The following is a 26098-nucleotide window of genomic DNA, read 5'->3' as shown; positions in this document are numbered from 1 at the left end:
CAAGTCAAACAATGTCATAATTTTTGCTTCAATCAAATAACATAATTTAGAAAGGGAAGAAAAGCCTATTCTATTTATATATTTATATATAAATTTTTATTGGAGTATAGTTGACTTACAATGTTGTGTTAGGATTTCTGGCTTTTCTTGAAAAGTCGGAAGATCTGGCAGGACAGGGTATGCCTTCCCGCCTGGCAATCACTGGCCAGAGCTGAGTCATGTGTGCTGTTTAGTTCATCACAGTCCTATGCCTGCTTCTCTCATTTATGGAACTTGACTGACACTGAAGGCATTTGAGTTTGAGACTCCCGAGGTAGACGATCCTTGGTTATATCACTGAGCACCTGCCACCTCTAGTATTTCTGAAGTACCCAGGAGGTCCATGACATGGAGTGTTTTGTGATTTCACTGATACCCAGATTACCTATATTTTTGGTTACCAAGTTATTTCTTCCTTTCTGATGCTCCAGGTTTTTTTTTCTGAACCATTTTCTTTCCATTTAAAGAAGTTCCTTTAGAAATTCTCTCAGGGTGAATCTGCTGGTGAAAAATTATCTTAGTTCTCCTTCATCTGAAAATATCTTGATTTCTTTTTCACAGCTGAAGAATATTTTTGCTGGGTATAGATTCTGGTTGGCAGTTATTTTATTTCAGCACTTGAAAAAGTATTGTGCCCTTTCTTTCCATCTCAGTTTCTGGTGTGCAACCCACAGTCATTTAAGGTATTTTTCTCCTATAGGTAAAGCGTCATTTTTTTCTCTGGCTGCTTTACAGATTTTTTTTTTTGTCTTCTGTAGTTAGAAGCTTAGTTATGATGTGTCTCAGATCATATGTCTTTGGATTTATCCTGTTGGGTATTCATTTAGCTTCTTGAATCTGCAGGTTTATATCTCCTGTCAAATTTGGGAAGATTTCAACCATTCTTTCTTGAAGTGCTTTTTCAGCCTCATCTTCTTTTTCTTCTCCTTCTGAGATTCTGATGGCATGAATATAAGATTTTTTTTAATAGTCCCATAGTTCCTAATTCCTGTTTAGCTTTTTTTTTTTTTTTTCCCAGTTGATTTTCTCTGTTGTTCAGATTGGGTAATTTCTATTGTTCTATCTTCCAATTCACTGATTCTTTCCTCTGTCTCCTCTATTCTGCTGCTGAGCTCATCTAGCATTTTGCATACTGTAGTTTTAAGTTCTACAATTTCCATTTGGTTCTCCTTTATATCTTCTACTTTTTTGCTAAGGCTTTCTGGTTTTTTGTTTTTCATTTGTATCTAGCAGCTTTATAATTACTCATTGAAGCATTTTAATCATGGCTGCCTTAACATGTTTGCCAGGTAATTCTAACATTGCTGACACTTCAGACTTGGCATCTGTTGTCTGTTTTCCTTCAGTCTGAGATCTTCCAGGTTCTTCTATGATGACTGACTTTCAATAAAACCTAAACATTTTTGTATTATGTTATGAGACTCTGAACTTAATTTAAATCTCTTGTTTTAACTCTGACACTGCTCTGGCAGGGGAATTGTGTGTGTGTGTGTGTGTGTGTGTGTGTGTGTTGTGCTGTTACTGCCAGGAAGGTAGAAGTCTAGGTTACCCAATCCATTGTGGGAGGGGCTCCTTATATTTCTGGGTGGGGGTGGGAGTTCTGGCTCTCCATGTGGTCTCCACTCACACTGAGGTGAAGGTGTCCTTGTTACCACTGGGAACTGGTGAAGTTTTGACTCTGCACTAGGTCTCCTCTGATTCATCCCAGCAGGGAGGGAGGGGTGCCTTGTTATCACTGGTTGGGGGTGGAGTCCAGATAGATTCCCCATGTAGTCTCCACTGACACAGTGGATGGGAAGGCTTCACAACCAATGGGCAGGAATGAAAGTCTTTGTTCCTTATTTGATCTTCTCTGACACCACTCCAGTGAGGGTGTTGGGTTGTCTCCTATGTCTTCATGAGGGAAGAAGTCTAGGCTCCCCATGGAGCCTTTGCTGGTGTGCACTGGAGTGGGGCCACATTTTTTCTGTGGTGTTTGGATGGTGCAGGGTGGTTATTAACTAAAACCTGTTTTGTCTGATACTGAGTTACACTAGCTATCTTTTGGCTAGTACTTTGATGGTTTATAGATTACCATCTATAGTTTATAGTTTATTTTTAACATATCTATTTGTTATGTTTAAAGTGTGTTTCTTATAAATAGCATATAGTTGAGTTTTGTTTTTTTTCCAGTCTGACAATCATTGTCTTTTAAAATAGAACATTTAGTCCACTTACATTTTAGGTAATTATGGATTAAATTAATTGGATTTAATTCTATCAAATTCATATTTGCTTTCTTTTTATTATTTCTTTTCTTTTCTTTTTATTCCTATTTTTCCTTTCCTGTATTCTTTTTGATTAATTATTTAAAAATTTTCTGCTTATCTTCACTATTACTTTTTTGCTATACATTTTAGTATGATTTAGAAAATTATAAAATACATCATTAATTTATTACAATTTACCTTAAATTAGCTCTTTTTGGCTCCCTGAACAATGCAGCAATCTCACAAGTCCGTTTATTCCTACCCAACTTTTCTGTTGCTGCTGTTATATATTTTCTTTGTATGTATGGTACAGACCCTTATTCTTGCTTTAAAAACCAGAATATTTTAAGAATAGTTAGCTTTTTATACTTGCCCAAATTTTACATTTTGAAGAAATGATTATTCCTTCTTACACTTTTGTTCTCTTATCTGGGATTCTTTTCCTTCAGCCTGAAGAATATCCTTTTAGTATTTTCATATTATGGGTCTGCTGCTGCCAAGTCAAATCAGATTTTGTTTGTCTCTATTTTATTTTCATTTTTGAAGGATATTTTCACTGGGTATAGAATTCTAGGTTGGCAGTTATTTCTTTCCAGTCTCTAAAGATGCTATTCACACTTCCTTCTGGCTTCCATGGTTTCTGTTGAGAGATTTAGTAGTCTTTCTTATTTTTTGTTATCCTGAAGGAAATGTGCCTTTAAAAAAAAATCTAGTAAGAGTTTGCCTTTTATCTTTGACTTTCAGTATTTTGACTGTGATGTGTCTAGATGTGGTTTTCTTTGTAATCATCCTTCTTGGACCTCAGTAAGGTTCTTGGATGTGTGGGTGTGTGTATTTCATCTGATTTGGAAAATTCACAAACATTACTTTTTCATGTATTGCTTCTGTTCCATTCTCCTCTTTTGGGGAAAATTCTAATTACACATATGTTACAACTTTTGACCATGTCTCAAATCTCTCTTCTTCTCTGTTCTGTTTTTTATAGTATTTGTTTTTTCTGTACTTCAGTTTGGATTTCCTATTGACTTGTTTTTGAGGTCAACCTGCCTTTTTTTTTTTTTTTTTTTTTTTGCGGTACGCGGGCCTCTCACTGTTGTGGCCTCTCCCATTGCGGAGCAATGGCTCCGGACGCGCAGGCTCAGCACCCATGGCTCACGGGCGCACCCGCTCCGCGGCATGTGGGATCTTCCCGGACCGGGGCACGAACCCGTGTCCCCTGCATCGACAGGCGGACTCTCAACCACTGCGCCACCAGGGAAGCCCCAACCTGCCTTTTGCGATGTCTATGCTGTTGTTAAACCAATTAGAAGACTTCTTATTTTTGGATACCATATTTTTCAACTGCAGAATGTTTATTTGTTTCTTTTAAATGTAGATTCTAAATTTCTATTTAAATATGGCATTTTTTCCCATTATATATGCTAGCACTCAGGAATGCAAAATATAGAGCCAGTCAAGAATCTTATCCTCAAGGAGCTTCATGGCCACTTCAGGAACTCCTATGTCCTTAAAGTTTTTGTGATTAGAACAAGAGAGGAGCTCGAGAGAGAGAGATGGCCTCTGAGAGTCAGGACCTCACTCAGTGATGTCATAATGGGGGTGACAGCAAATCCAGGGTTGATTCACAGTCCTGCATATCTGCAAACTTGTTTTTGAAAGTACAGACTCTTTGTCTGTCTTGTTATCTTCTGTACCTCAAATGCCTTGAACTCTACCTGGCATACAGTGCCCAATAAATAATATTAAATGAAACAATCAGTAAAGATGATACGTCCCCCAAGATCTGATTTTGGATCTCTAAATCACAAGAGAAGGTGGAGTAGACTGCAATGTAAGTAGATTAAATTATAATGTGAAATATAATTGCCAAGGGAAACAGACTCTGTAACCTTCCTTCTTGTAAGAAAATGAACATGAAACTACAATAACTCACCAGAAGGTTGCTTGTTGAGTATGGAATAAGCAAAGGAGGTGGCTGGATGCTCCGAACTGCTACCTATGCCGTACTGTGACATCTTGAGGCACTTATTTAGCCTATAGGGGTCAATCTGCATAGGATCTAGATTTGATTAATTCATTCATTCAATATTATGTGCTGAGGACTTGCTATGTGCCAGAAAAGGTTACAAAGGTGAGCAGAAAAGACAGTCACATAGTCGCTGGACTCATGGCCCTTCAGTAGTAGATTTGGGAAGGCAGAAACAAACAAAATGATCTCACCAGTAAATGTAACATTAAAACTGTGATATAAAGCACCAGGAAGACACGGTACTCAGCATCAAGTGTATGTGTAGCAACCAGACTTACTTTGGAGGTCCCAAAAGGCTTTCCTGAGGAAGAAGGGCTTGGACTGAGACCCCAAGAATGAGTAGGGGTTAACTACACTCGGGACTGAGGGTGTGGGGGTAAAGACAGTTCTTGAGGGGGAACAGCATGTGCAAAGGCCCTGTGGTGGGAGGGAGCACAGAGTGTTTGAGGCACAAAGAGGAAGATCAGGGTGCTGGAGTGCAGCCAGGGAGGAGAGGTGGGTGATGAGCCTGAAGAAGAGGACACTGGCAAGGTTGGTCATGGCCTTGTAAGCCTGTCATCTTTATCCTTGGGGGAACCGGGGTGTCATTGAAGGGTTTCAGCATGGAGTGCTAAGGTCATATTTATATTTCAAAAGGAGCACTCAGGCTGCTGTATAATCTCTGATCAAGTCACTGTTTCTGGATAATGCTGAAATAATACTGTCAAATTCTATCCCTCTGAGTCCTCTTTCTCCTTTTCTATGTTCAAGGTTGCCCATTCCCCTTCTGCTAATGGTCTTCTTAAGGAGGGGATTTAGTATAGCTAATTAAGTTTCAGCTTACGAAATTAAATCATAATTATGTCTCCCAAGGTCATTTGGATTGGAATTTTGAGAACTGAAAACTCTACAGTTACACAATTACCATCAATCTATTGGGGTACCCTGAGTGCATCTATTGCGTGTTCAACCAGTTTAATTCCAAGAGAGAAATTCATAGCAATTTCTCACCCTGTGACATGTCATGAGTTAGGACGTGGTGAGGGCAGACACCAGGCTGCGAGGAGTGAGAGGGTGCCCTTGGGCCAGACTGATGATCAGATGCTGGGTAAGAGGAGGAAGCCTGTTCTCAGCTGGAGGGGTACAGTCACCTCCTGGCTTCATTTTCCGTTTTGTTTGGCTTGATTTCCATGTTCAGTCATGAAAGTATCACTTTCTGAAGATGTGAAATCCATTAATAGGGTCAATGGGTGGCATATTTATTTCCTATTGATGAGGGAATAGCCTATAGAGAGCCCTCAGTGGGCTACAGAGATGGAGCCTCAGTAGAGGCCCATGAAGGACATTCAGAGTCAGAGTTAAACTGTAAACTGTAGAGTCAACACAAAAAGCATTAGGATAGAGCCACTGTAAAGACACCATACAGCCCCTGGGCTGGCGAAGCTAGTCAGTAACGTAGCTGGGAGTGTGGTAAACTCTGAGGGAGTGTGCGAGTCCCAGGAAGAGGTGATGGACCATGGAAACCTGAGAAAGCCTTCAAAGGGCAAAGGCTGCCCACAGTCCTGCCAGCTCCTCTGCCTGGAGTATCCTTGCCCCAGAGGCAGGGCTGGCTCTGAATCAAAGTGGACCATGTTCACAACACTTCTGATGCCAGATGTGCGGGGTTTTCCCCCGCCAAGCAGTTTTCTGCAACACCAGCTGGGGGGTCCTGCAATCTAACTCAATTCTGACACTGTCTACCTGGAGATAGAGTCGGATCCCACAGGTTAAGGGTGATGTCCCACCAAACTGCTCCCCACCCCAATTCAGATGCCAATTGCCAAGTCCAGGTTGTCACCTATGTTTCTGACCAACCGGCTATAAACCCCTCCTCAGGTATGATTAATTTGTGAGAGTGGCTCACAGAACTCAGGGAAACACTTACTTCCATCCACCAGTTCATTAAAGGATATGATACAGGATACAGAAGGACAGCCAGATGAAGAGGTATGTAGGGCAAGGTCTGGGAGGGTCCTGAGAGCAGGAGCTCCTGCCCCTGTGACACTGGGGTGTGTTACCCTCCCAGGATGTGGAAGTGTTAACCCACCTGGAAACTCTCCAAATCCCATCATTATTGGGGTTTCACGGAAGCTTCCTCATGTGGGCTTGATCAATTATTAACTGCATTTCCATCTCCTGTCCCCTCTCTAGAGAATGGGGGTGGGTGGAGCTGAGAATTCCAGGCTTCTAATCATGGCTTGGTCTCCCCTGTAACCAGCCCCCACCTGGGAGCCACCTAGGAACCCACCCAGCATTGCCTCATTGTAACAAAAGACGCTTCCAGTGTGCTTATCACTTAGGAATTTTTTTTTTTTGAGTATAATTGCTTTACAATGGTGTGTTAGTTTCTGCTTTATAAGAAAGTGAATCAGTTATACATATACATATGTTTCCATATCTCTTCTCTCTGTGTCTCCCTCCCTCCCACCCTCTCTATCCCACCCCTCTAGGTGGTCACAAACCACCGAGCTGATCTCCCTGTGCTATGCGGCTGCTTCCCACTAGCTATCTATTTTACGTTTGGTAGTGTATATATGTCCATGCCGCTCTCTCGCTTTGTCACAGCTTACCCTTCCCCCTCCACATATCCTCAAGTCCATTCTCTAGAAGGTGTGTGTCTTTACTCCTGTCTTACCCCTAGGTTCTTCATGACATTTTTTTCCCCTTAAATTCCATATATATATGTGTTAGCATACAATGTTTGTCTTTCTCTTTCTGACTTACTTCACTGTATGACAGACTCTAGGTCTATCCACCTCATTACAAATAGCACAAAAACAGAAAGATAGATCAATGGAACAGGATAGAAAGCCCAGAGATAAACCCACGCACATATGGTCACCTTATCTTTGATAAAGGAGGCAGGAATGTACAGTGGAGAAAGGACAGCCTCTTCAATAAGTGGTGCTGGGAAAATTGGACAGGTACATGTAAAAGTATGAGATTAGATCACTCCCTGACACCATACACAAAAATAAGCTCAAAATGGATTAAAGACCTAAATGTAAGGCCAGAAACTATCAAATTCTTAGAGGAAAACATAGGCAGAACACTCTATGACATAAATCACAGCAAGATCCTTTTTGACCCACCTCCTAGAGAAATGGAAAGAAAAACAAAAATAAACAAATGGGACCTAATGAAACTTCAAAGCTTTTGCACAGCAAAGGAAACCATAAACAAGACCAAAAGACAACCCTCAGAATGGGAGAAAATATTTGCAAATGAAGCAACTGACAAAGGATTAATCTCCAAAATTTACAAGCAGCTCATGCAGCTCAATAACAAAAACACAAACAACCCAACCCAAAAATGGGCAGAAGACCTAAATAGACATTTCTCCAAAGAAGATATACAGATGCCAACAAACACAAGAAAGAATGCTCAACATCATTAATCATTAGAGAAATGCAAATCAAAGCTACAATGAGATATCATCTCACACCAGTCAGAATGGCCATCATCAAAAAATCTAGAAACAATAAATGCTGGAGAGGGTGTGGAGAAAAGGGAACACTTTTGCACTGCTGGTGGGAATGTGAATTGGTACAGCCACTATGGAGAACAGTATGGAGGTTCCTTAAAAAACTACAAACAGAACTACCATATGACCCAGCAATCCCACTACTGGGCGTATACCCTGAGAAAACCACAATTCAAAGAGAATCATGTACCAAAATGTTCATTGCAGCTCTATTTCCAATAGCCCGGAGATGGAAACAACCTAAGTGTCCATCATCAGATGAATGGATAAAGAAGATGTGGCACATATATACAATGGAATATTACTCAGTCACTTAGGAATTTCCAAGGGTTCCAGGAGCTCCCTGCCAACAAGCAGGGGCAGACACCAATATGTATATTTTCTCTTATCTCTCAGGACCCTAGTATGTGAACATGGAATACTGGAATCCAACTGGCTACTCTAAACCACTATGAGACGGATGGGTGGCAACTGAAAATTCAATTCATCGGATTCCCCGACTCACAAAGAACCTGCTCATTGCCACTGGCTTCCCCTACAGAGCTTCTACAGGGAGAGACGGGTGGGCATTTGAGACACATGCCCCAGCTCCTCCGATAGGTCTCCTCCCACTTGTGGGGCTTGGGTACCACGGATCTGCAGTGATGGGGGACTGGGGAAGTTACTTCCAGACTGTTGGATTTATCTCATTTATGAGCCCACAGCCCTGAGGGCTACCTGGTGGACCAACGTAAATTCACCAAAGGTAGGCACGTTTCCCGGAGAATCAGCCTGGGACAGCCGGGGTCCGCAGGCAGCACGCATGGATGGGCCACCGCCCGCGGGGGCCGGGCTCTTGGTCGTGGTTGGGATCTGCCCTCTGCTTCCCGTGCATAAGGACCACTCACCTCTTTACTTCCTTTCTTCCTTCCTGTTTTGCCCGATAATTCCATCTCTCTGTTCACAGCTAGTTTTAAGTTTTTTAGTTCCTGTCTCATCAGCTCGTCAACCTAGGTGAATACAAAAGGTTTAGGTGACTTCGCATGACTTGTGTTTTCTTTGTGAAGTTAAAAATAGCTTAAATTCTGGGTAGGTTATTAACGGGAAATTGTAACAAAGCACTGCAGCGAATGACTTGCTGGGACTACAGCATAAAAGCAGTCTTACCTGCAGCCTGATCTCCGACTCCAATTCTTTCCGTTTGTCCGCTTTGATCAGTTCGGGATCATAGCCCTGGGGGACATTCCACGATTCATCTTTATTCTTCCACAGGTCTGTACTCCAGAAGGATAAAGAAAATGAAATTTTTTCAGCGTGAAGACTAATGTCGACTTAAAAAAAATGTATGACATGAGAGTTGTGAGTCAAGTTTTATTTGGGGCAAAATGAGGATTATAGCCCGGGAGACAGCGTCTCAGAGAGCTCTGAGAAACTGCTCTGAAGAGGCGGGGGGGAAGGTCAGCATATATGTGATTCTGGTGAAGGGGGAGTCCAGGCAATCGAGCATATTTTTTGGCAGAAGGTTTCTGCTCGTCTCGAGGAGCAGTCGTCACCATGAAGGATTTCAGTGCTTTTCTAGATAGGAGGAGATACAAGAATTGGGCTCATAAAATCTTCTCCTGAAAATATCTAACTATTCTGAAGACCTGCTCTGCCAGTTTTTCCCAGAGCACAGAGGGCCTCATGCCTGCTCTCCACCTTGAACTCCTTTCAGGGGGTGTTGGAAGTCAGCAGCCGCAGTGGCTCATGATCTAATCCTTGTAGAGGTAGAGGGCCAGTGCCCATTCCTTTGCGGTTGACGCTAAGGAACGCAGTTTTGTGACATATAACACAACTCAGTTTTCTGCCCTGCATCCTTCTCCACTTCCCAAACAGAAGGATTGTGCCTGTACAATATCTAGAAAATAAAGAAGGAAACTGCTAATGTGTAAAGATCCAATAAAAAAGCACGAAACAAACAGTATTCTTCCATACGGTTAAAAACATGTAAAAAATAATACGTTAATTGTGGGATTATACAGTTATAGGCGACTGTTTCTGTAATATGCTTTACATTATTTTTATTCTTCAAATGATGTGCTAAGATAGGAGAGATTTTGTTGCTAGTTCAACTCACCAGTAGTTTACCCTGGCTCCTAGTAAAAGCCAACACTGAATACACAAGTACCCGCTACGCGCCCCTAATTCAACGGCTCTATTTTTGTATCACTTTTTGGATGTTTTTGAAATCACACACAGTTTACATTTCCCTTTTGCCTGGCAGTTAGGAGGATGGTTAGAGAAATGTGACCCTAGAGGAAATAAGGGTAATTTTGTATCACTGGAATAAATGGGAATAAACCTGTTTTCTCAGAAGGGGAATTCCAAATTGCGCAGAGGTGCAGATCCCTGGATCCTGGCGGGACCGGGGGATTTCCCAGGGGAAAAAGACTTGCCAGTTTGGGAAATGAGATCTCTTCCCTGAATTTGTGTTCAGCATGTGATGGAAAATTTCTGGAACCAAACCTGCAACCACCACTCCGCTGGGCCACTTTGCCGGGAGCGCATCCCTGGAGCGCGGATGCCGTGCAACTCGGGAAGGCAACCGAGGGCCACGGGGCCCCAGGCAGGGGTTTCCCCACCTCTGTCTGACAACGGCTATGGCGTGGGAAGAAAGGGGGTCGTGCGGGGCCTGGATGGCAGGCGGTGAACGATGGGATGGAAGTTTCTCAAGCACAGCTTCTCCTACGAGCACCTCACGGGATCCTGAGACTAGCCAGGACTGTGTCCCCCGATACAGCTCATCAAGAAGGGCGGCATTAGAGGACAAGCCATAGAGGACAGTCACGGTCACAGGCAGAAACATACATCTGGGCGCACAGAGCAGAAGGTGTCAACTGTGAAGGTGGACAGCAGAGAAGATTCTCGGAGAGTCAAGTGGGCAAACAGATGGGAGAGGAGGGTGGAATCTCCACGTAAATCATGGAGGCCGGGGATGAGCAGAAGCTGCGAGAAAGGAAAGGAGAAGGGACGGCACGTGGTGTGAGCCAGGAATGGCTGCAGATCCTGGGGAGATGGAGCAAAAGGGCAACGAGATGCAGATGCACAAGAACGGGCGACTGGGCGAGGGCATCGCCTGGAGGGCTCCAGCCAGGCGGCAGCCCCGGCAGGTGGGTCCCCCATGCTACCGCTTTCCAGCTGCTGGTCTTAACAGTCTTCCCTTTCCTTGTCAACAGTCTCCACCTCTCGAGGGGCGAGGAACCAGGCAGGACAGCGGCTACTCTAAAAACACTTGTGCCCAGAGAGCAGGTGGAAGTGAGGAGGCGGAGGACCACTGGGCGTGTCCTCTTCGCGGCGTCCGAGTCAGGGCCACACAGGACGCAAGGGGAGCAAGACGGGATGTGGCTGTGCAGCTCCAGTTTTCCCAAAGTGTGGGTCGGCTCCACAAGCCACAGGCTGGAGACCCCGACGCTGCTCCCAGAGGCTGGCATGGAGATCTCTGGAAGCGAGAGGGGGCATCACAAGGTGACGGCCACACACAGGTCAGGCCTGGCTCACTTCCTGGTCAGTTAGCTGGGCAGAGGGGTCGGCCTGTCTGGCTTCCAGGCCCGGCGAGGGCTCTTAGGCTCACCGGCCTCCCACCAGCCAACCAAGGGCAGTGCGGCCTGGAGGGGGTCAGCCCTTGTCTGGTCACAGTCTGCGCCAGGAAGATAGCAAGCAGAAACCGACGGGTGATGCAACGTTTCAGGGGCAGATTTTTGAAAATGAGGATGAAAGTACCCAAACTTTTTCTAGGGTGGCTAGTGTGGATTTATAAGAAATCGACAAGAAACACATCACAGAGGGGGTGAGATTTTCATAGAATTGATTCACCCACATGTCCTTCCCAAGCAGGGTGGCCACGTGAGAGGTGGCCCAGCCGCGAGGGCTCAGACGCTGGGACGGGACGATACGGCAGGAGAGGTTTGGGGGTGTGCCTCCTGTATGCCTGTCTGAGGGTGACCTCAGTTTCTGCTCTGGCCTGAGCACCTGTCCGCCCTCCCCCCCAGAAGGGGGATTTTGCAGTGAGCTTGGAAGGTGTGAGTACACAAAGGCGAGGCTGGCTCACGGGCTTGAAGGCAACCGCCCCTTCTCTGTACGTTTTCTGAAATTTACATAAGCTTAGACTGTGGAACACTTTGAAATGCAGGAATAACATAATGCTTCTTTTTTATGGGTTTCCAATTGTAAGCTCTCCCCCTTGAAAATACTGTAACTGTGTTAAAACGTGCTATTCACGAAAAACAACTCTTTCCTAGCAGATTTCCCCCTTGTATGATGACTGAATCTCCTCCCACAGCAAAAGCCACCTGTTTCATTAAGATCTTTTAGAGCAAAACTGCTTTGTTATTTAAAGGAAGCTACACTGCTTTTTCACGGGATTGATTTACTAAGACTGGGAAGCAATGCGTTTCAAAATGAAAGGAACACAGAATATTCAACAGAAAGGAAAGCAAGATGCGATTATTTATGTAAAAGCAGTGACGTTCCCATTTCTGGAGCTGTAACTATATTCTACAGATAAAGCAGTTCGCAGCAGCCTTTCCCGGTTTCACCTCTAGTTCGCGTAAATGGACCTCGTTTTCCACTGCAACTTTGTTTTTCTCATGACGCTTTTGCACAGGGCCCTTCTCAATCCCTTCAAGAATTTCATGGACATTTCTGAATGCAGGAAGCTGTTCATGGCTCTCAAAGGAAAACAACGGCCCGCTCTTTCCTACAGCAGAGAATGAGCTTTTATCCCAGAATTGGGAAGCGGGAGCTGCGGCAGCTTTTGCCCGTGGAGGGGTGACCGAGGAGGGCGCTTAATCTCAGTGATTAAAATGCTAATGTTTCATCTGAGAAGAAAAAGCTTTGATTTTTATGAAAAGAATTCTCAGATGAAAACATTTAATTTCTGTAAGTTACTGAAGACCTGACAGATAGCTCATCAAATGCCCCAACAGCCAACTAGGAAAATCACGCCTCATGTTTCCTGCTCCCGAGTGGCTTGTGTTTTCTTAGTCTTGATGGAAACAGATATTACACACCAGGTGTGGGTCGGTTCAAGAGCTTTGCTGGGTGGGGCTGCAGGCTTCCCATGGGAACATTAGATGTCCCCCAAATTAATTACTGTTTTTATCAAAATAATGCATGCACCTTATTTTAAAGTCAGAGTATCGAAAAGATTATAATAAAAAAACTCTGCCTTCCAGTTACACTGTCCAGTGGCATTTATTCCCACATTCATTCATTCAAAAATGCATTGACTAGATTCAGATTTATTCATAAATCTGATCTATTTGTAAATTATGAAATTCATGCCCTGCCCTCATGGACCTGGCGCCCCCCTCCCACCCGCTGCGGGGAGACAGCAAACACACACACGGAAGTCAGAGGGAGGTGAGTAAAGTGGGGTCAGGGGCGGGCACAGGTGAGGCGGGAGAAGGCCTGAAGGGAAAAGCATTCCAGGCAAGGGGAACAGAAAGCACGACAGCCCTGAGGTCGGGGGGGGCCCAGGGGAGGGGGGCGTGAAGTGATCTAGCTTCACGTGGGCTCTTTTGGTTGGTTGTTCCTCTCCCAATGTCTAGATAACACGCGTATACTGCTGCTTCTTGATGAGTCAATTTTAGACACGGGCTCCTGACTCCTTGTTAAGGTAGGTGAGAATTTTGCTCTTCCCCATTTTTCTTTCTTTCTCCATATGCAGTTACATCAGAGGCCAAGGGAGCCAGGCCTTCCAAATCCCGAGTGCGAGTGCATTGAGATGTACCTGGCACCTCAGACTCCCCACCGGCAGCCCCTCTCAGGACACCCAGTAGGACAGGCTCCACCAAAATGAGGGAGTACCAGGAAAATGAAGGGGTGACAGTCAGAGAAGGCAAAGGAAGCCCCAAGGAGGACAGCTGGCAGGGCTCCAGAAGGGAGGTGTTCAGAAGAAGAGTAGCTGGTCAATTACCTAACGCGTTCGAAGGCCTGGAAAATTATCTCGAAGGTTGGAGATAGATGTGCAGAATACGAAACAAAAGACAGTGTGTACGGACCAATACATGAAGTCATGTGAAGTGGTGTCTTCACAAACGGCAGCTATTGTCTGCGACCCAGCCCTGAGTTCCGGGGGTACCACAGCCAGGCCTGTGACTTACTGCGATTCCTAGCTGGGTCCCTCGGAGGCGGCTGAGGCCAACCTAACAAGCCATCCAACTTGTGCCACTGTCCCCACCCATCTACCGCCACCGCACCTGGTGTGTTGTGAGCCTGCTGACGGCATGCGCCAGCTTTGTAGCTCCAGGCTATCATTGCACCTGCACACTGGAGTCAATCAATGTTTGTTGCGTGAATATGTAAGTGAATGGATGCTTTGATAGTGATTGCTTGGCACCATTGTTTGTTAAAGAGTTGGTATTATCTTGGTGGGAATGTAAGTTGGTGCAGCCACTATGGAGAACAGCATGGAGGTTCCTCAAAACTAAAAACAGAGCTGCCGTATGATCCTGCAATCCCACTCCTGGGCATATATCCGGACAAAACTGTAATTTGAAAAGATACATGCACCCCAGTGTTCATTGCAGCACTATTTACAATAGCCAGGACATGGAAACAAATTAAATATCCATTGGCAGAGCAACGGATAAAGAAGATGTGGTACATATATACAATGGAATACTACTCAGCCATGAAAAAGAATGCAGTGACGCCATTTGCAGCAACATGGATGGACCCAGAGATTATCATACTGAGTGAGGTAAGTCAGAAAGAGAAAGACAAATACCATATGATATCACTTACGTGTGGAATCTAAAATATGACACAAATGAACTAATCTTCGAAAGAGAAACAGACTCACAGACATAGAGAACAGACTTGTGGCTGCCAACGGGGTGACGGGGATGGGGGAGGGTTGGAGTGGGAGTTTGGGGTCAGCAGGTGCAAACTATATAGAATGGATACACAACAAGGTCCTATTGTATATAGCACAGGGAACTGTATTCAATATGCTGTAATAAACCATAATGGAAAAGAAAAAGAGTTGATGTTCTTAAACGTGAATGATGGCAGGTCTTCTATCAGTAGACCTGATAGAAGATCAGACCTGCTGATGGTGGGTAAGTGATGTTTACCGCTCCTGGTTGTTATAAAGGTAAGTAAGATGGGAACGAAAACACAAAGCCTTCTGCGTCTCGGGCACCTAATCGGTGTTAATTTACCCTTTGACCTCCTTCCTCCCCAATTAAAGCAGTCGCTAAATCCTGCTGGGGTCATCCTATCCCTGTGCTTCTGCCTTCGTTCAGCGTCTCAGGTAGAGTGGGACCCTTGCCACTAGTGGTAAGTGAAAGAATTTCAGGAGGTACACGGACATTCTTTTTTTTTTTTTTTTTTTTTTTGCCACACTGCACGGCATGCGGGATGTTAGTTCCCTGGCCAGGGAGTGAACCCGCTCCCCTTGCAGTGGAAGTGTGGAGTCTTAACCACTGGATTGCTGGGGGGAAGTCCACGGACATTCTTATTTTATAGAACCGGCATATCAAACCTGCAACGACTTTTGATATAGCTGCTGAGGATAAGGCTCAATTAATTGGGATAAAAACCGTGCATCAATTAAAAATAGATATTAAGTAAATAACAGTAGCGGTGCTGTCCACCTAAGACCAGAATTAGGAAGGAGGCACACATGTGACTGGAGTTTGGAAATATTCTACTTCACGCCCTTATTGCATTTTTCAGGAATTTCCAAATAACACTGATGGCCAGGGTCGCCTTGGCAGGTCCTTCTGTGTTGGGGTTTTTTGTGAGGGTGGAGTGGGACCACAGGAAAGTATAATGAGAGTATCTCAAAGACCAATTCATACACTTGCCGAATGAGCCATATTATACTCTGCTAAGTATGCTGAACATGGGAGAAAAGATTTAGGTGTCAGTGTTCAGGCACGAGTCTTAGTCTAATAGGATTAAAACATTTTACTGTACATACGGCATTGATTTTCTTAATTTAAACAATCCAGGGAAAATCCTTCTTCCCTTTCATTCCTAGCAAGAGAATGTTCAGCTGGAGTCTCAAGGGTTTAACACGGAACAGGGGCTTAGATGATGTTCTCATCTTTCTCTTTTACCAGGTATATGCCTTGAAGCCACCCAAAGGAATTCTAAAAGAGAGATGGACAGAAGGTCTTGGCTGTGAATTGCATGTCTGCAGCCTCTCGTGGTTGGGCACCAAATTCTGCCCAACAGAGGCTGAGGCCGCACTGGGTGGACAGGAGCACACCTATTCTGCTCAACTGACCTTTGTATACGTCGTTTCCTTCTTGCATCGTATGAAGGAAAACACTCGGCGACATCTGCCAGCCGTCACCTTCGTCCTGTGAAAGCAGAATAATACGCTTGTTAACTCCAGGCAGAGTTTACCTGTCGGGATCAGACAGCAAGAGGCACGTACATCGTGGTTGCTGTGGCTACAGAGAAGCACGTAGACTCTTTTCTGGTTCGTGCGGTGAAGGCCCAGCCCCTCGTCTGCCCACCTGGGCAGTTTCCCTGCTGACCAGTCTGAGCAGGGAGTGCTGTGTCCACCGACCAGGGCGGGGGTGGTGTGGAGACCTGGCTCTACCTTCAGGCTCCCTGGGGTACCCCACCCCGAGTTTGGTCCTGTCCTCTGATGCTCTGCTCCTTCCTTGCTCTGAAAGCTGATGCCCACCCACGTCCTGCCACCTCCTTCGCCATGTTCGCGTGACCCAGGTTTGCTGCTGCTCTCCGTCTGTGTTCTGCTCCACCACTTGTCAGGTGGTGGTTTGCAGGAGCACCTGGGCTGCTCCTTTCGTGGCTTGCCTGTCCCCTCCCTGGGCCAGGAAGCCAGTCCTGAGCCCCAGCCTGAGCTGGAGGTCCTGCCACCCTCCCTGCCCCGGGCCCCCGCTGCAGAGAGAGCCCGGCCATGCCACCCTTGGTCCCGGCTGCCCCTGTGCAGCCAGATCAGAGCTGCAGGGACACCGGCCACTGCAGCTGGAGGGTCTGCCCCGACCCCCAGCAGAAGTCGCCCTACACCACCAGGGCTGTTCCGCGTCCTGAAGAGCCATACCTCGCCAAGCCCCATCTGACGTTTCTGGGCAATAATGTTTGTACTGTATTAAGAGTCTGGTGCCCGATGACCAAAATCCTGGTTATTGTCACCCCACAAAGGGCAAAAGGAAGGATGCTGGTCTACACCATGTCTATGGGGAGTTTCCCAAAGCAATCAAAGTGCTCTCTGTACAGCTTGAAGGAGGAGCGGCCATAAGACGGTGAGCATCTCTGGTGACTCTGGGCACAGGACGCACTCTCGTTTCTGGGACCCCACGTGCCATGGGCCGTGGTTCGGCAGCGCCCGTGTGCCGGATCCCCGCCTACCTCTCCTCCCCTACTCCACGTGGCAGTCGGGAAGACACGTGAAACGAGCTCACGAGAGCGATGGGAGCTCCCAGGAGGAGGTCAGGGTGGCGGGAGGACTCTGCCTTCTGCGGGGGTGGGGTGACACGGGGGACCTGCTTGAACCACAGCTCACAGAACACGCAGGGGCTAACACAGCCTCCTCGCGAGGCCACCTGCCTTGCAGAAGCGGGGGGAGAACCTGGACCCAGAACTCCTGGGGGCTCCACGCCTGTGGCGCAACTGACCCACTTTCCAGGATCCACAGGAAATCAAAGCTCACGGGGGAAGGAGCCCCACTCACTCACACAGCCCGGGACACCCAGGCATTCGGGAAGAATCAGCCCGAGAAGCACGGAGAAGACCAGTGCTGGAAAAAGCCATGTCCTTGGATGAAACAGATGATTCGTGGACAGAAAGGGGCATCTAAAATAGCTAATGAATACTCTCAGAGATATTCCTCATCTCTCTCCCCGCCTGGGTATCATCAGGCATTCACGGATCTTTTGTATTTTTTAGTCAGTGCGTTGCTGATGGACGTGCTGTTTCTCTTTTGGTTTTAGATACTCAGATCGTCCTGTATTTGGCCTCTGGGAGCCCCTACAGGTGGTGAGTGTGCGCCTTCATGGGTAGAGGTGAGGCGGGGGGAGGGAAAGCAAAGGGAGCATCATGGAAGCGCTTTCAGCAGAGGGACCAGTCCGTGTGAGTCTGAGCTGGAAGGCCGCGTTGCCTTTGGTAACTGGAAGTTAGTAGGGCAGGGGCGTACGGAACAGGGCCAGCAGACAGACAGAGACACAGAGACAGAGACACAGAGAGGGGACGGGCTTTGGAAGGCCCATGAGCCGTGTTCCTCAGAGAGTGTGAACTTGGTCTGAGAGCAGGGCAGCCACCTGGCGGTCCCCGCAGGAGCCTGGCATGAATGGATCTGCCTGTCGGGTCATGACTCTGGCTGGAGCACGGGCACAGGCCGGAGGGGGTCAGGATGCCCACCTATCTCTGACCAGAATTCATTTTCCCATCTTCTTCTGTGGAAAATTCTTCTTAGGTCTGAGGCAAATATCCCCTCCTCTGTGAAGCCGTCCTGGATTGTCCCAGGTCAGAAAGACTCTCCCCTCGCTCAGCAGGATCTGCTCATCCTTCCCGGCGCCTGTTTCTCTGTGCATGTTATGGGCTATTTGTGTGCCTGCCTTAGCTGCTCTCTTGGGCTGTGGGCCCCCATGGAGGAGGATTCCGTCTTGCTGACGTTTTGCACCCCATATGGAACCAGCATCAGGCCTGTTCTCCAGGCGTTTAACGCACGTAAGTAAAAATAAGATTTATGGGTCTATTTGTACAGCTTTATTTCTATAATAAATATCAAGTTCTCAAGGGGAGTAAAACACTGTTAAGACCAGTTTTGGAAACATCTGATCCTGATTGCACAGAATGACAGTGGACGTTAGCGGTTCCCACGGCTTTCCACGTGGTAATGACATAACTGGCCGTCACAGGAGACACCTTTTAACCAGAGAGAAAGCACGATGGAACACGTCTGCTTTCCTTTTCAGAGATATTTCTTCCTTTGGTCAATAGTTCATTGGACATATCCTTTCCTTTGGTTGCTGTTTGAAACACTTAATATCTTTCTCATTTTGACAATTATTGGGAGAGAGAAATTCCATGAGGAGGTGTTACCCTCTCAACTCCAAAGTCACTTTTTTTTTCTGAATCTTTCACCGTGAAGGGGTCATACAAGTACAGTTGCACCTGTCAATGGTGCCTGCCTTGAACAACATCCCTTTCTGATGGAAGCTCCTCGGGCACAACTCCCAGCGCAGCCGAGTGGCTGGAGAGTGTTCTAGCCAGAGAGACGCGCCTCTCCTGGAGCAGCCTGACCCCGAGGAGCTGGACTGGGCAGCCACATTGGCTCCCTCTGCACTGGCGGGGGCACACAGATGACAGGCAGGCAGGTGGTCCCAGCCACCATACGGCCTTCTTCAGAGAAGGGGGTGGACAGAAGAGCTGGTCCCGGTGGACCTGGGTCCTGCGACTCCCGGCTCCAGCCCACGCCGGCCAGGTCCTGAGCCCTCCACGCGCCCTGGCTCCATCTCACTGTCTGCTGACCTGAGTGCGCTGGTGTTGCCACCCAGTAGGCCCAGTGAGTCCCAATAAGAGACAGCGTCTTAGACATGTCCAGCCTTTGCATTCGTTCAGAAATGTTGTAAATATCACTGACACTGACAATTTTTAGTAAGTTACCATCTATCTACCATCTATCGTGTGACATGGGTCCTTATACAACACAATTTTTTTCCTTAATCATCGAGATAGCGATACAGAGAAAAATGCAGAGGATTCCAAAAGATTTTTCATTGTCAGATATCGTATCCTAGGTATTTGTCTTGGTGAAGTTAGGAGAGCAGACAGAGGTAAACAGTGTGCCTGGCCACGCCCCTCCCCAAATGTTAACCGTTAGGATGATTTCTAGCCTGGCTTAAAGAGGGACTCAGATGAACAGAAGCCCTCTTGAAATTTTCTATTAGCCAACGTGTGCATCTGAGGTGGTCTGTGGGTGGAGGGACGGTCGGCACTTCACATTAGTAGGTAAGTGTCAAAATTCAAGTAGGGTCACAACTCTTCCGGTTTTTTTTTTTTTTTTTTTAAATTTTTTCGGCCACACCATGCGGCATGCGGGATCTTAGTTCCCCGACCAGGGCTCGAACCGTGCTCCCTGCAGTGGAAGCGCTGAGACTTAACCACTGGAAAGTCCCTGTTCCGTTTTTTTTAATTTTTTTTTTTGCGGTATGCGGGCCTCTCACTGCTGTGGCCTCTCCCGTTGCGGAGCACAGGCTCCGGATGCGCAGGCTCAGCGGCCATGGCTCACGGGCCCAGCCGCTCTGCGGCATGTGGGATCTTCCCGGACTGGGACACAAACCCGCGTCCCCTGCATCGGCAGGTGGACTCTCAACCACTGCGCCACCAGGGAAGCTCCTTGTTCCGTTTTTTAAATGGGGGTATGTGTTTCAGCATATACCTATTAACATACAAGTCCAAATGTCCAACTGATCGCTTGTGGCTTTCAGATTATCTGATGGTTCCCTTAGGGTCTCTGTCCTGGGGTAGGAGTGAGGCTGCTGTGACTGGGAAGAGGCTGATTACTTCCCACTGAGCTGAGAGTGAAATTATAATCCGCTTTTAGATCCAGAAGTGAAAAAATCATCCCAGAAGCTATCATCATTAAAAACTGCCTTTAAAAATAAACATGTATGAAAATAATGTGATGTCTCATGAAATTTGACTTGTAAAAATACTTCATCATCTCATGACTGTTTTCAAGCTTGCATTTAGAATGCCATTTGCCTTTTCTGCTCTCACATTCCATTGAGACTGGAGAATTAGTTACTCAACCTTTTTGGCCTTCCCACATGAAAGATGTGCGGCGGATCCGACAAAACCTACAATTTGAAGTCTAAAAATGTACAGCGATGTCCTCAATACATCTGTCCCAATGTTCTCTGTGGGTGTTTAGGTTTAATTTTTGTCAGAAGGAGCTGCCTGGCTATTACTGTGGAATATACTACTTTCTCCCTCAGGCCATCCGGACCGCCAGCGTGTCTCCTTCCCCAGCCCACTCACCACCACCCAGGCTCTGCGCCCACCCCTGGAGGCCTCACAGGCCCCCTTTGCTGGGGAGCCACTCTTACCTTTGTCCACCTGGCTGACCTCCTTGCCCTTTAAGAAGACTTAGCTCAAGCGAACACTCAGCCTTCTCGTAGCTTAACTGACACGCTTCTGCTTAGAATCCTTACCTGTATCTTGACTTCACATCTCCACAGGACGTGACAATTAACAGTTACTGGAAATAATGTATCTTAAGAAACTATATATATATATATATATATATATATATATATATATGCATAAAGAACTTTCTGGAAGGGTATATACACCAACATGTTAATGACAATTAACTTTGGGTCCTGGGTGCAAGGGCAACTTCTATTTATTTTTCTCTTTCTGCTAAGCAGTGATTCTTTTCCCCTCTCCGTTGAACACGTACTGCTTGAGTGACGTTATATAACGCTTGATGTGCTAATTAGATGAGCCTTGGCAGGGTAGGGCCAGGCCAGCAACGGAATCCCGGGATCCTCCCGTCTTTAGCGCTTACTTCTCCTGGAAGGAAATCTCTATGACCTTTCCAGAAAGTCACAGTTTAGGAAATCAGGGTCCAGAGAACACAGTCCACCTGAATCAGTCTGGTTCTGGTCCGGGCGATACCCAGCTGGTGGGGTGGGACAGCTGTAGCAACCAAAGCCCGAGACGGTCCCCGTGTAAGTGGGTTCTCCACCTGCCTGTTGTCTTTGCATGCATCTCGCTGTGTCCTTCTTAGCGGAGCAGTGTCACACCAGTTTCAAACTTGCTTCCTGTTATACTGAGAAGACAGAGGCCATTTGAATGCAATGGTCTCCCCTTCTCCACACTCTTCTCACTTCTTCACACGCCTGTGTTTCTCCCGGCTTCTCCTCGACTGCTTTTTGCTGCCGAGAAACCTTGTCTTACTCTATTCGGCATCACCTCCTGATAATTTTAAGCTCTCCCAGGCCAGGGGCACTTTTCCCTTGGTCCCGGCACATTTACAGTTCTTCCCCATCTTAAAGTCCTCTCTCGACTAACGTCATCATGTTGCAACTTCCTGAAGGAGGTGTGTCCACCAGCTGCCCACATGTCTCAGCCAGAGTCCCCTGCCTGCCTGTCACCTGCCGCCCTGAAATAGTCCCAGTGATGTGCTCGTCACCACACTTTCTTTCTCAAGCTTCCTCCTTGACTTCCTCCTTGACTTTTCTGTGGCATTTGACACCGGTGGTCCCTTCTCTTTCAAGAATCTCCTGACTCTGCCTCCATCGTATTCTTAGTTTTCACTTCTCATGGTGAATGGACTGAGGGGAACAGAAGGGAAACGTTCCTTTCCTCCTTCTAGAAATTCACCCAGGTGGAAAATTAGATAGGAGCGGCCTTGTGCTGAATTTCTCCCTGCCGCCAGGCTTTCTCCATCTCCCTGGTTGGTTTCACCTCTTCCCCCTGCCCTCATAGATGGATGTAATCCAGACCCTCCAACATATACCCACACTGATTTTCCTAAAACCCACCCATCCTCCCGCCTTCACTAGGGCTTCCTGCACAGGGGCAACTCCTGCAACGACACCATGTCTTGACCCCACCTGAGTTCATGCTGAACCTCTAGCTGATTGTCGGACATCTACCTGGATGTCCCACCATCAAGGTTCTGAAGCCAGTTCCTGTTGCTCAAGACGCTTGGAAGCCACCTCCACTCCTGGTCTCCTTCTCCACCTCAAACACCCAGTCCACCAGGCTGGTTATCCTTTGCCACATCTCCTGCATCTTTTCCATGTTTTTCCATCCACCATTTCCACCCTAGGGTCCTCACCTGAGTACTTCCTCATTCCTTCAGAAATAAATACTGCACAGCTCCTGAGTTTCAAGCGTTGTTAGGAGTGCTGATCAGAGTTACACTGGAGTCCGGGCACTCTGGCTGCTGCGGGAAGAAGAGATTGCAAGTGCAGCACAGGAGGTGGGGCAGCGGCCAGGAGATTTTGTTCCCCTGAGATGACGAGATGTGCGTACACTCCGGTAGCTCTCCTGAGACGCCACCCCCTCCGGGAAGCCTCCACCTTTTCCAATGCTGATAGAGCCTCACTCTCCTCTGAGTTTGCAGTGCTTCTCTTGGCCCTTCCCTTAAACAACCCAATATGTCCTTTCCGTATGCAGTGGTTTTTGAGCTTTTTAGAGGGAAGAATCCTTTGAAAACACAAAGAAAACCCATACACCTTCTTCCCAGGAGAATGCATCTCGCATAATTCTGTACAATTTCAGGGTGTGTATCCATAGGGTCCGTGTTCCCCGGGTTAAGAGCCCCTGCCTCTACAGCCCAGAAGCCTCTCACTTCCTTATATCCGCTCTCTTACTGCACTTCAGTGGACACAGAAGATGCTCGGTATGTATATTTCCATAATGAAATCCTTGTTCCTGATAGCAGCCTCTGGAAACCCATGACACTCACTTTTCCATCTGTGTGAAGTAGTGCAAAATTCGGTTTGAAATACTCTAAAATTATATAAGAACGTGGTTGGCTCCACGGTTCAATGTGGAGCACCTCCTTGGGCCAAGGGGCACTGTGGTCAGAGCGGCTGGGTGGCACTGCGGACAAACAATAGCTTTTCAAGCTAATCGTGCTGCATATGGATAGGTCCAAGGATCTTTCCAGAAGAAGTGAGCACCACGTCAGGTCATTTTATGGCTGGAGGAAACTTACAGAAGACTCCTTAGTATTCGCGTGAGCATGTGTCATGGGCAGGACAAAACCACTGAAAGTAGCTCCAAATGGTGGAACATTCGGAACATTGAAAAACAAGAAAGAGAAAAGAATTGTAGGGATGGATCACAGAGTGCTCTTTTTCTGTATTTTTGTTTCTAAAGCCAACATGAGGTCCAGAGTGAGGCAAATAAAATTATGTTGGTATTGAAATCATATTTGCAGAGATTGCTATTGGTCTGCAGAAAATGTCCTTCTGCCACCAGCATCTCCTCTATCAAAGCCCTCGTTTAAGGGGATCTCCTTACCTGCAATCCTCAATACTTTTAGAGATGGATTTAAAACAAAAGATTTCAAAGAAAGACACTTTTTCTTCTTACTGTTGAATTTTGAGAATTCTTTATATATTCTAGATACAAATTATTTGTCAGATATATAATTTGAAAATACTTTCTCCTAGTCTATAGCTTGTCTTTTCGGCCTCTTTACAGGGTCTTCTCTCTGTCCACCTTCTCTCTGCAGAAGTCTCTGCCAGGCCCCCCAAGGGATCACTCATTGCCTGCTGCAGCCTTTCCGGGTTCCACACACTGCATAGCTATCCTGGCCTCCTGTCATCCATGCTCTGAAGTTGTCCTCTGGTTCTGTGGCTTGGAGATTGCCTGGAATACTGCCCCCGCCCAGCCTTACGATCCACTCACCCTCCAGGCCCCTCCCAACAGCTACTCCCTGGATATTTATGCTCCTTTGCAAATGCATCCCAGTTCAGCTCCCCCTCTACCCAGTTCAGCTCCCCCGTCTACCCAGTTCAGCTCCCCCTCTACCCAGTTCAGCTCCCCCGTCTACCCAGTTCAGCTCCCCCTCTACCCAGTTCACCTCCCCCTCTCTGTCCAGTGCTACTTCTCTCCCTCCCTCCCTTGCAGGTGATGTTCCCAAAAAACCACCTGCACGTTCTCCGTCTCAGTGTTTCCAGGGAACCCATAGACCCCCTATTGCCCTACTGTTCTGCCTGCACCCGTAAAATTCTAATTTGTTCCAGAAAAAAAAAACCCCAAACCCAAAAGACAGCTCACTTGATACAGTTAATTTTTAAAACCCTCCTCCACCTGGCAAGATAATTTTGAAGCAGAGCCTAAGAAAAGGGACAACTGGAAGAATTTCAATTTTATTCTAAGCATCTCTTCCTCTAAATATGCATGAGTGAGTTTGACACTTGCAAATTAAAATTCACTGTTAGTGAAGCTTGTTCCATAAAAATCTGAAACTATCTGCTACACAATCTGGTCTTTGTTGAGTGATAGTGTTTTATTAACTAGCTCTTAAATAGTCACTTAATGATGAATGGTTTTGGACAAAAAAGCAAAGTTTGAGTACATCAGCATTTATGAAGTAGTTGCAAATGATGGGGAAAATCCTTCAGAATTACTTACAAATGAATTTATATGAAAAGTACAGGTCTACACAGTGACAATGTGATTATTAAAATGTGAAATGTTAATCTCTACGAAAGCTTGATACAATTAAATGATGTTGGTATGTTTCTTATAGATCAGATTGCCTTTTCCATTGACTTTTAAAGTCTTATTCTAAAATCATTCCTAAAGAATCAGGAAGCATTCCTGAGACCAGCTATTCAAATCCTTGTGTGGAAATTAGTATTTTGACCTGTAGAAAAAGACGTCTATTATTCATCCTGGTTAGAGGGTAAGGCAGGAAACAGAGGAAACGAGTTTTGTTTAACTTGCAGATACTGACTCACCCCTAACTCTAACCCCTAACCACAACAGCAAAGCTGTATGGTTATTCTTTGAGTATTTTTATAACACTTGGTCATCTCTCAGTTGTCAGCCCCATACATATAGTCAGAAAACTTGGGAAAGATCTCATATAAAAACATCTGAATATTTCAACTAATCTCCATAAAGGGAAAATAGACCCTTTTTAAAATATCACAAGGGTAACAAGGTTGAAAGCTTTGTAAGTCCATGAGACAGAGCAAATAGCTGGTCCCTTGGGTGGGGTTCCCTGGAAACACTGAGACGGAGGACGTGCAGGTGGCTTGTTGGGAATATCACCTGTAAGGGAGGGAGGGAGAGAAGTGGCACTGGACAGAGGGGGAGCTGAACTGGGTAGAGGGGGAGATGAATTGGGTAGAAGGGGAGCTGAGCTGGACAGAGGGGGAGCTGAACTGGGTAGAGGGGGAGATGAATTGGGTAGAAGGGGAGCTGAGCTGGACAGAGGGGGAGCTGAACTGGGTAGAGGGGGAGCTGAACTGGACAGAGGGGGAGCTGAACTGGGTAGAGGGGGAGCTGAATTGGGCAGAGGGGGAGCTGAACTGGGTAGAAGGGGAGCTGAGATGGACAGAGGGGGAGCTGAACTGGGTAGAGGGGGAGCTGAACTGGACAGACGGGGAGCTAAACTGGGTAGAGGGGGAGCTGAACTGGACAGACGGGGAGCTAAACTGGGTAGAGGGGGAGCTGAATTGGGCAGAGGGGGAGCTGAACTGGGTAGAGGGGGAGCTGAATTGGGCAGACGGGGAGCTGAACTGGGTAGAAGGGGAGCTGAGCTGGACAGAGGGGGAGCTGAACTGGGTAGAGGGGGAG

General features: G+C 46.6%; 1 protein-coding gene across 1 annotated transcript in view; it reads right to left on the bottom strand.

Moving 5' to 3' along the window:
• Positions 1–26098, bottom strand: part of DRC11 (dynein regulatory complex subunit 11) — a 170206-nt gene that overhangs the window by 70087 nt on the left and 74021 nt on the right. The window contains exons 9-11 of the mRNA XM_019923654.3: positions 16077–16152; positions 8966–9072; positions 8707–8808 (exon numbers count right to left, since the gene is read on the bottom strand). Of these exons, the coding sequence (XP_019779213.2) occupies positions 8707–8808; positions 8966–9072; positions 16077–16152 (285 nt within the window). The remainder of the gene's footprint in view (positions 1–8706; positions 8809–8965; positions 9073–16076; positions 16153–26098) is intronic.

The sequence above is a fragment of the Tursiops truncatus genome, chromosome 7 (assembly GCF_011762595.2).
Source record: "Tursiops truncatus isolate mTurTru1 chromosome 7, mTurTru1.mat.Y, whole genome shotgun sequence".
NCBI lineage: Eukaryota > Metazoa > Chordata > Mammalia > Artiodactyla > Delphinidae > Tursiops > Tursiops truncatus.
This window is presented reverse-complemented; position numbering and strand designations above follow the sequence as displayed.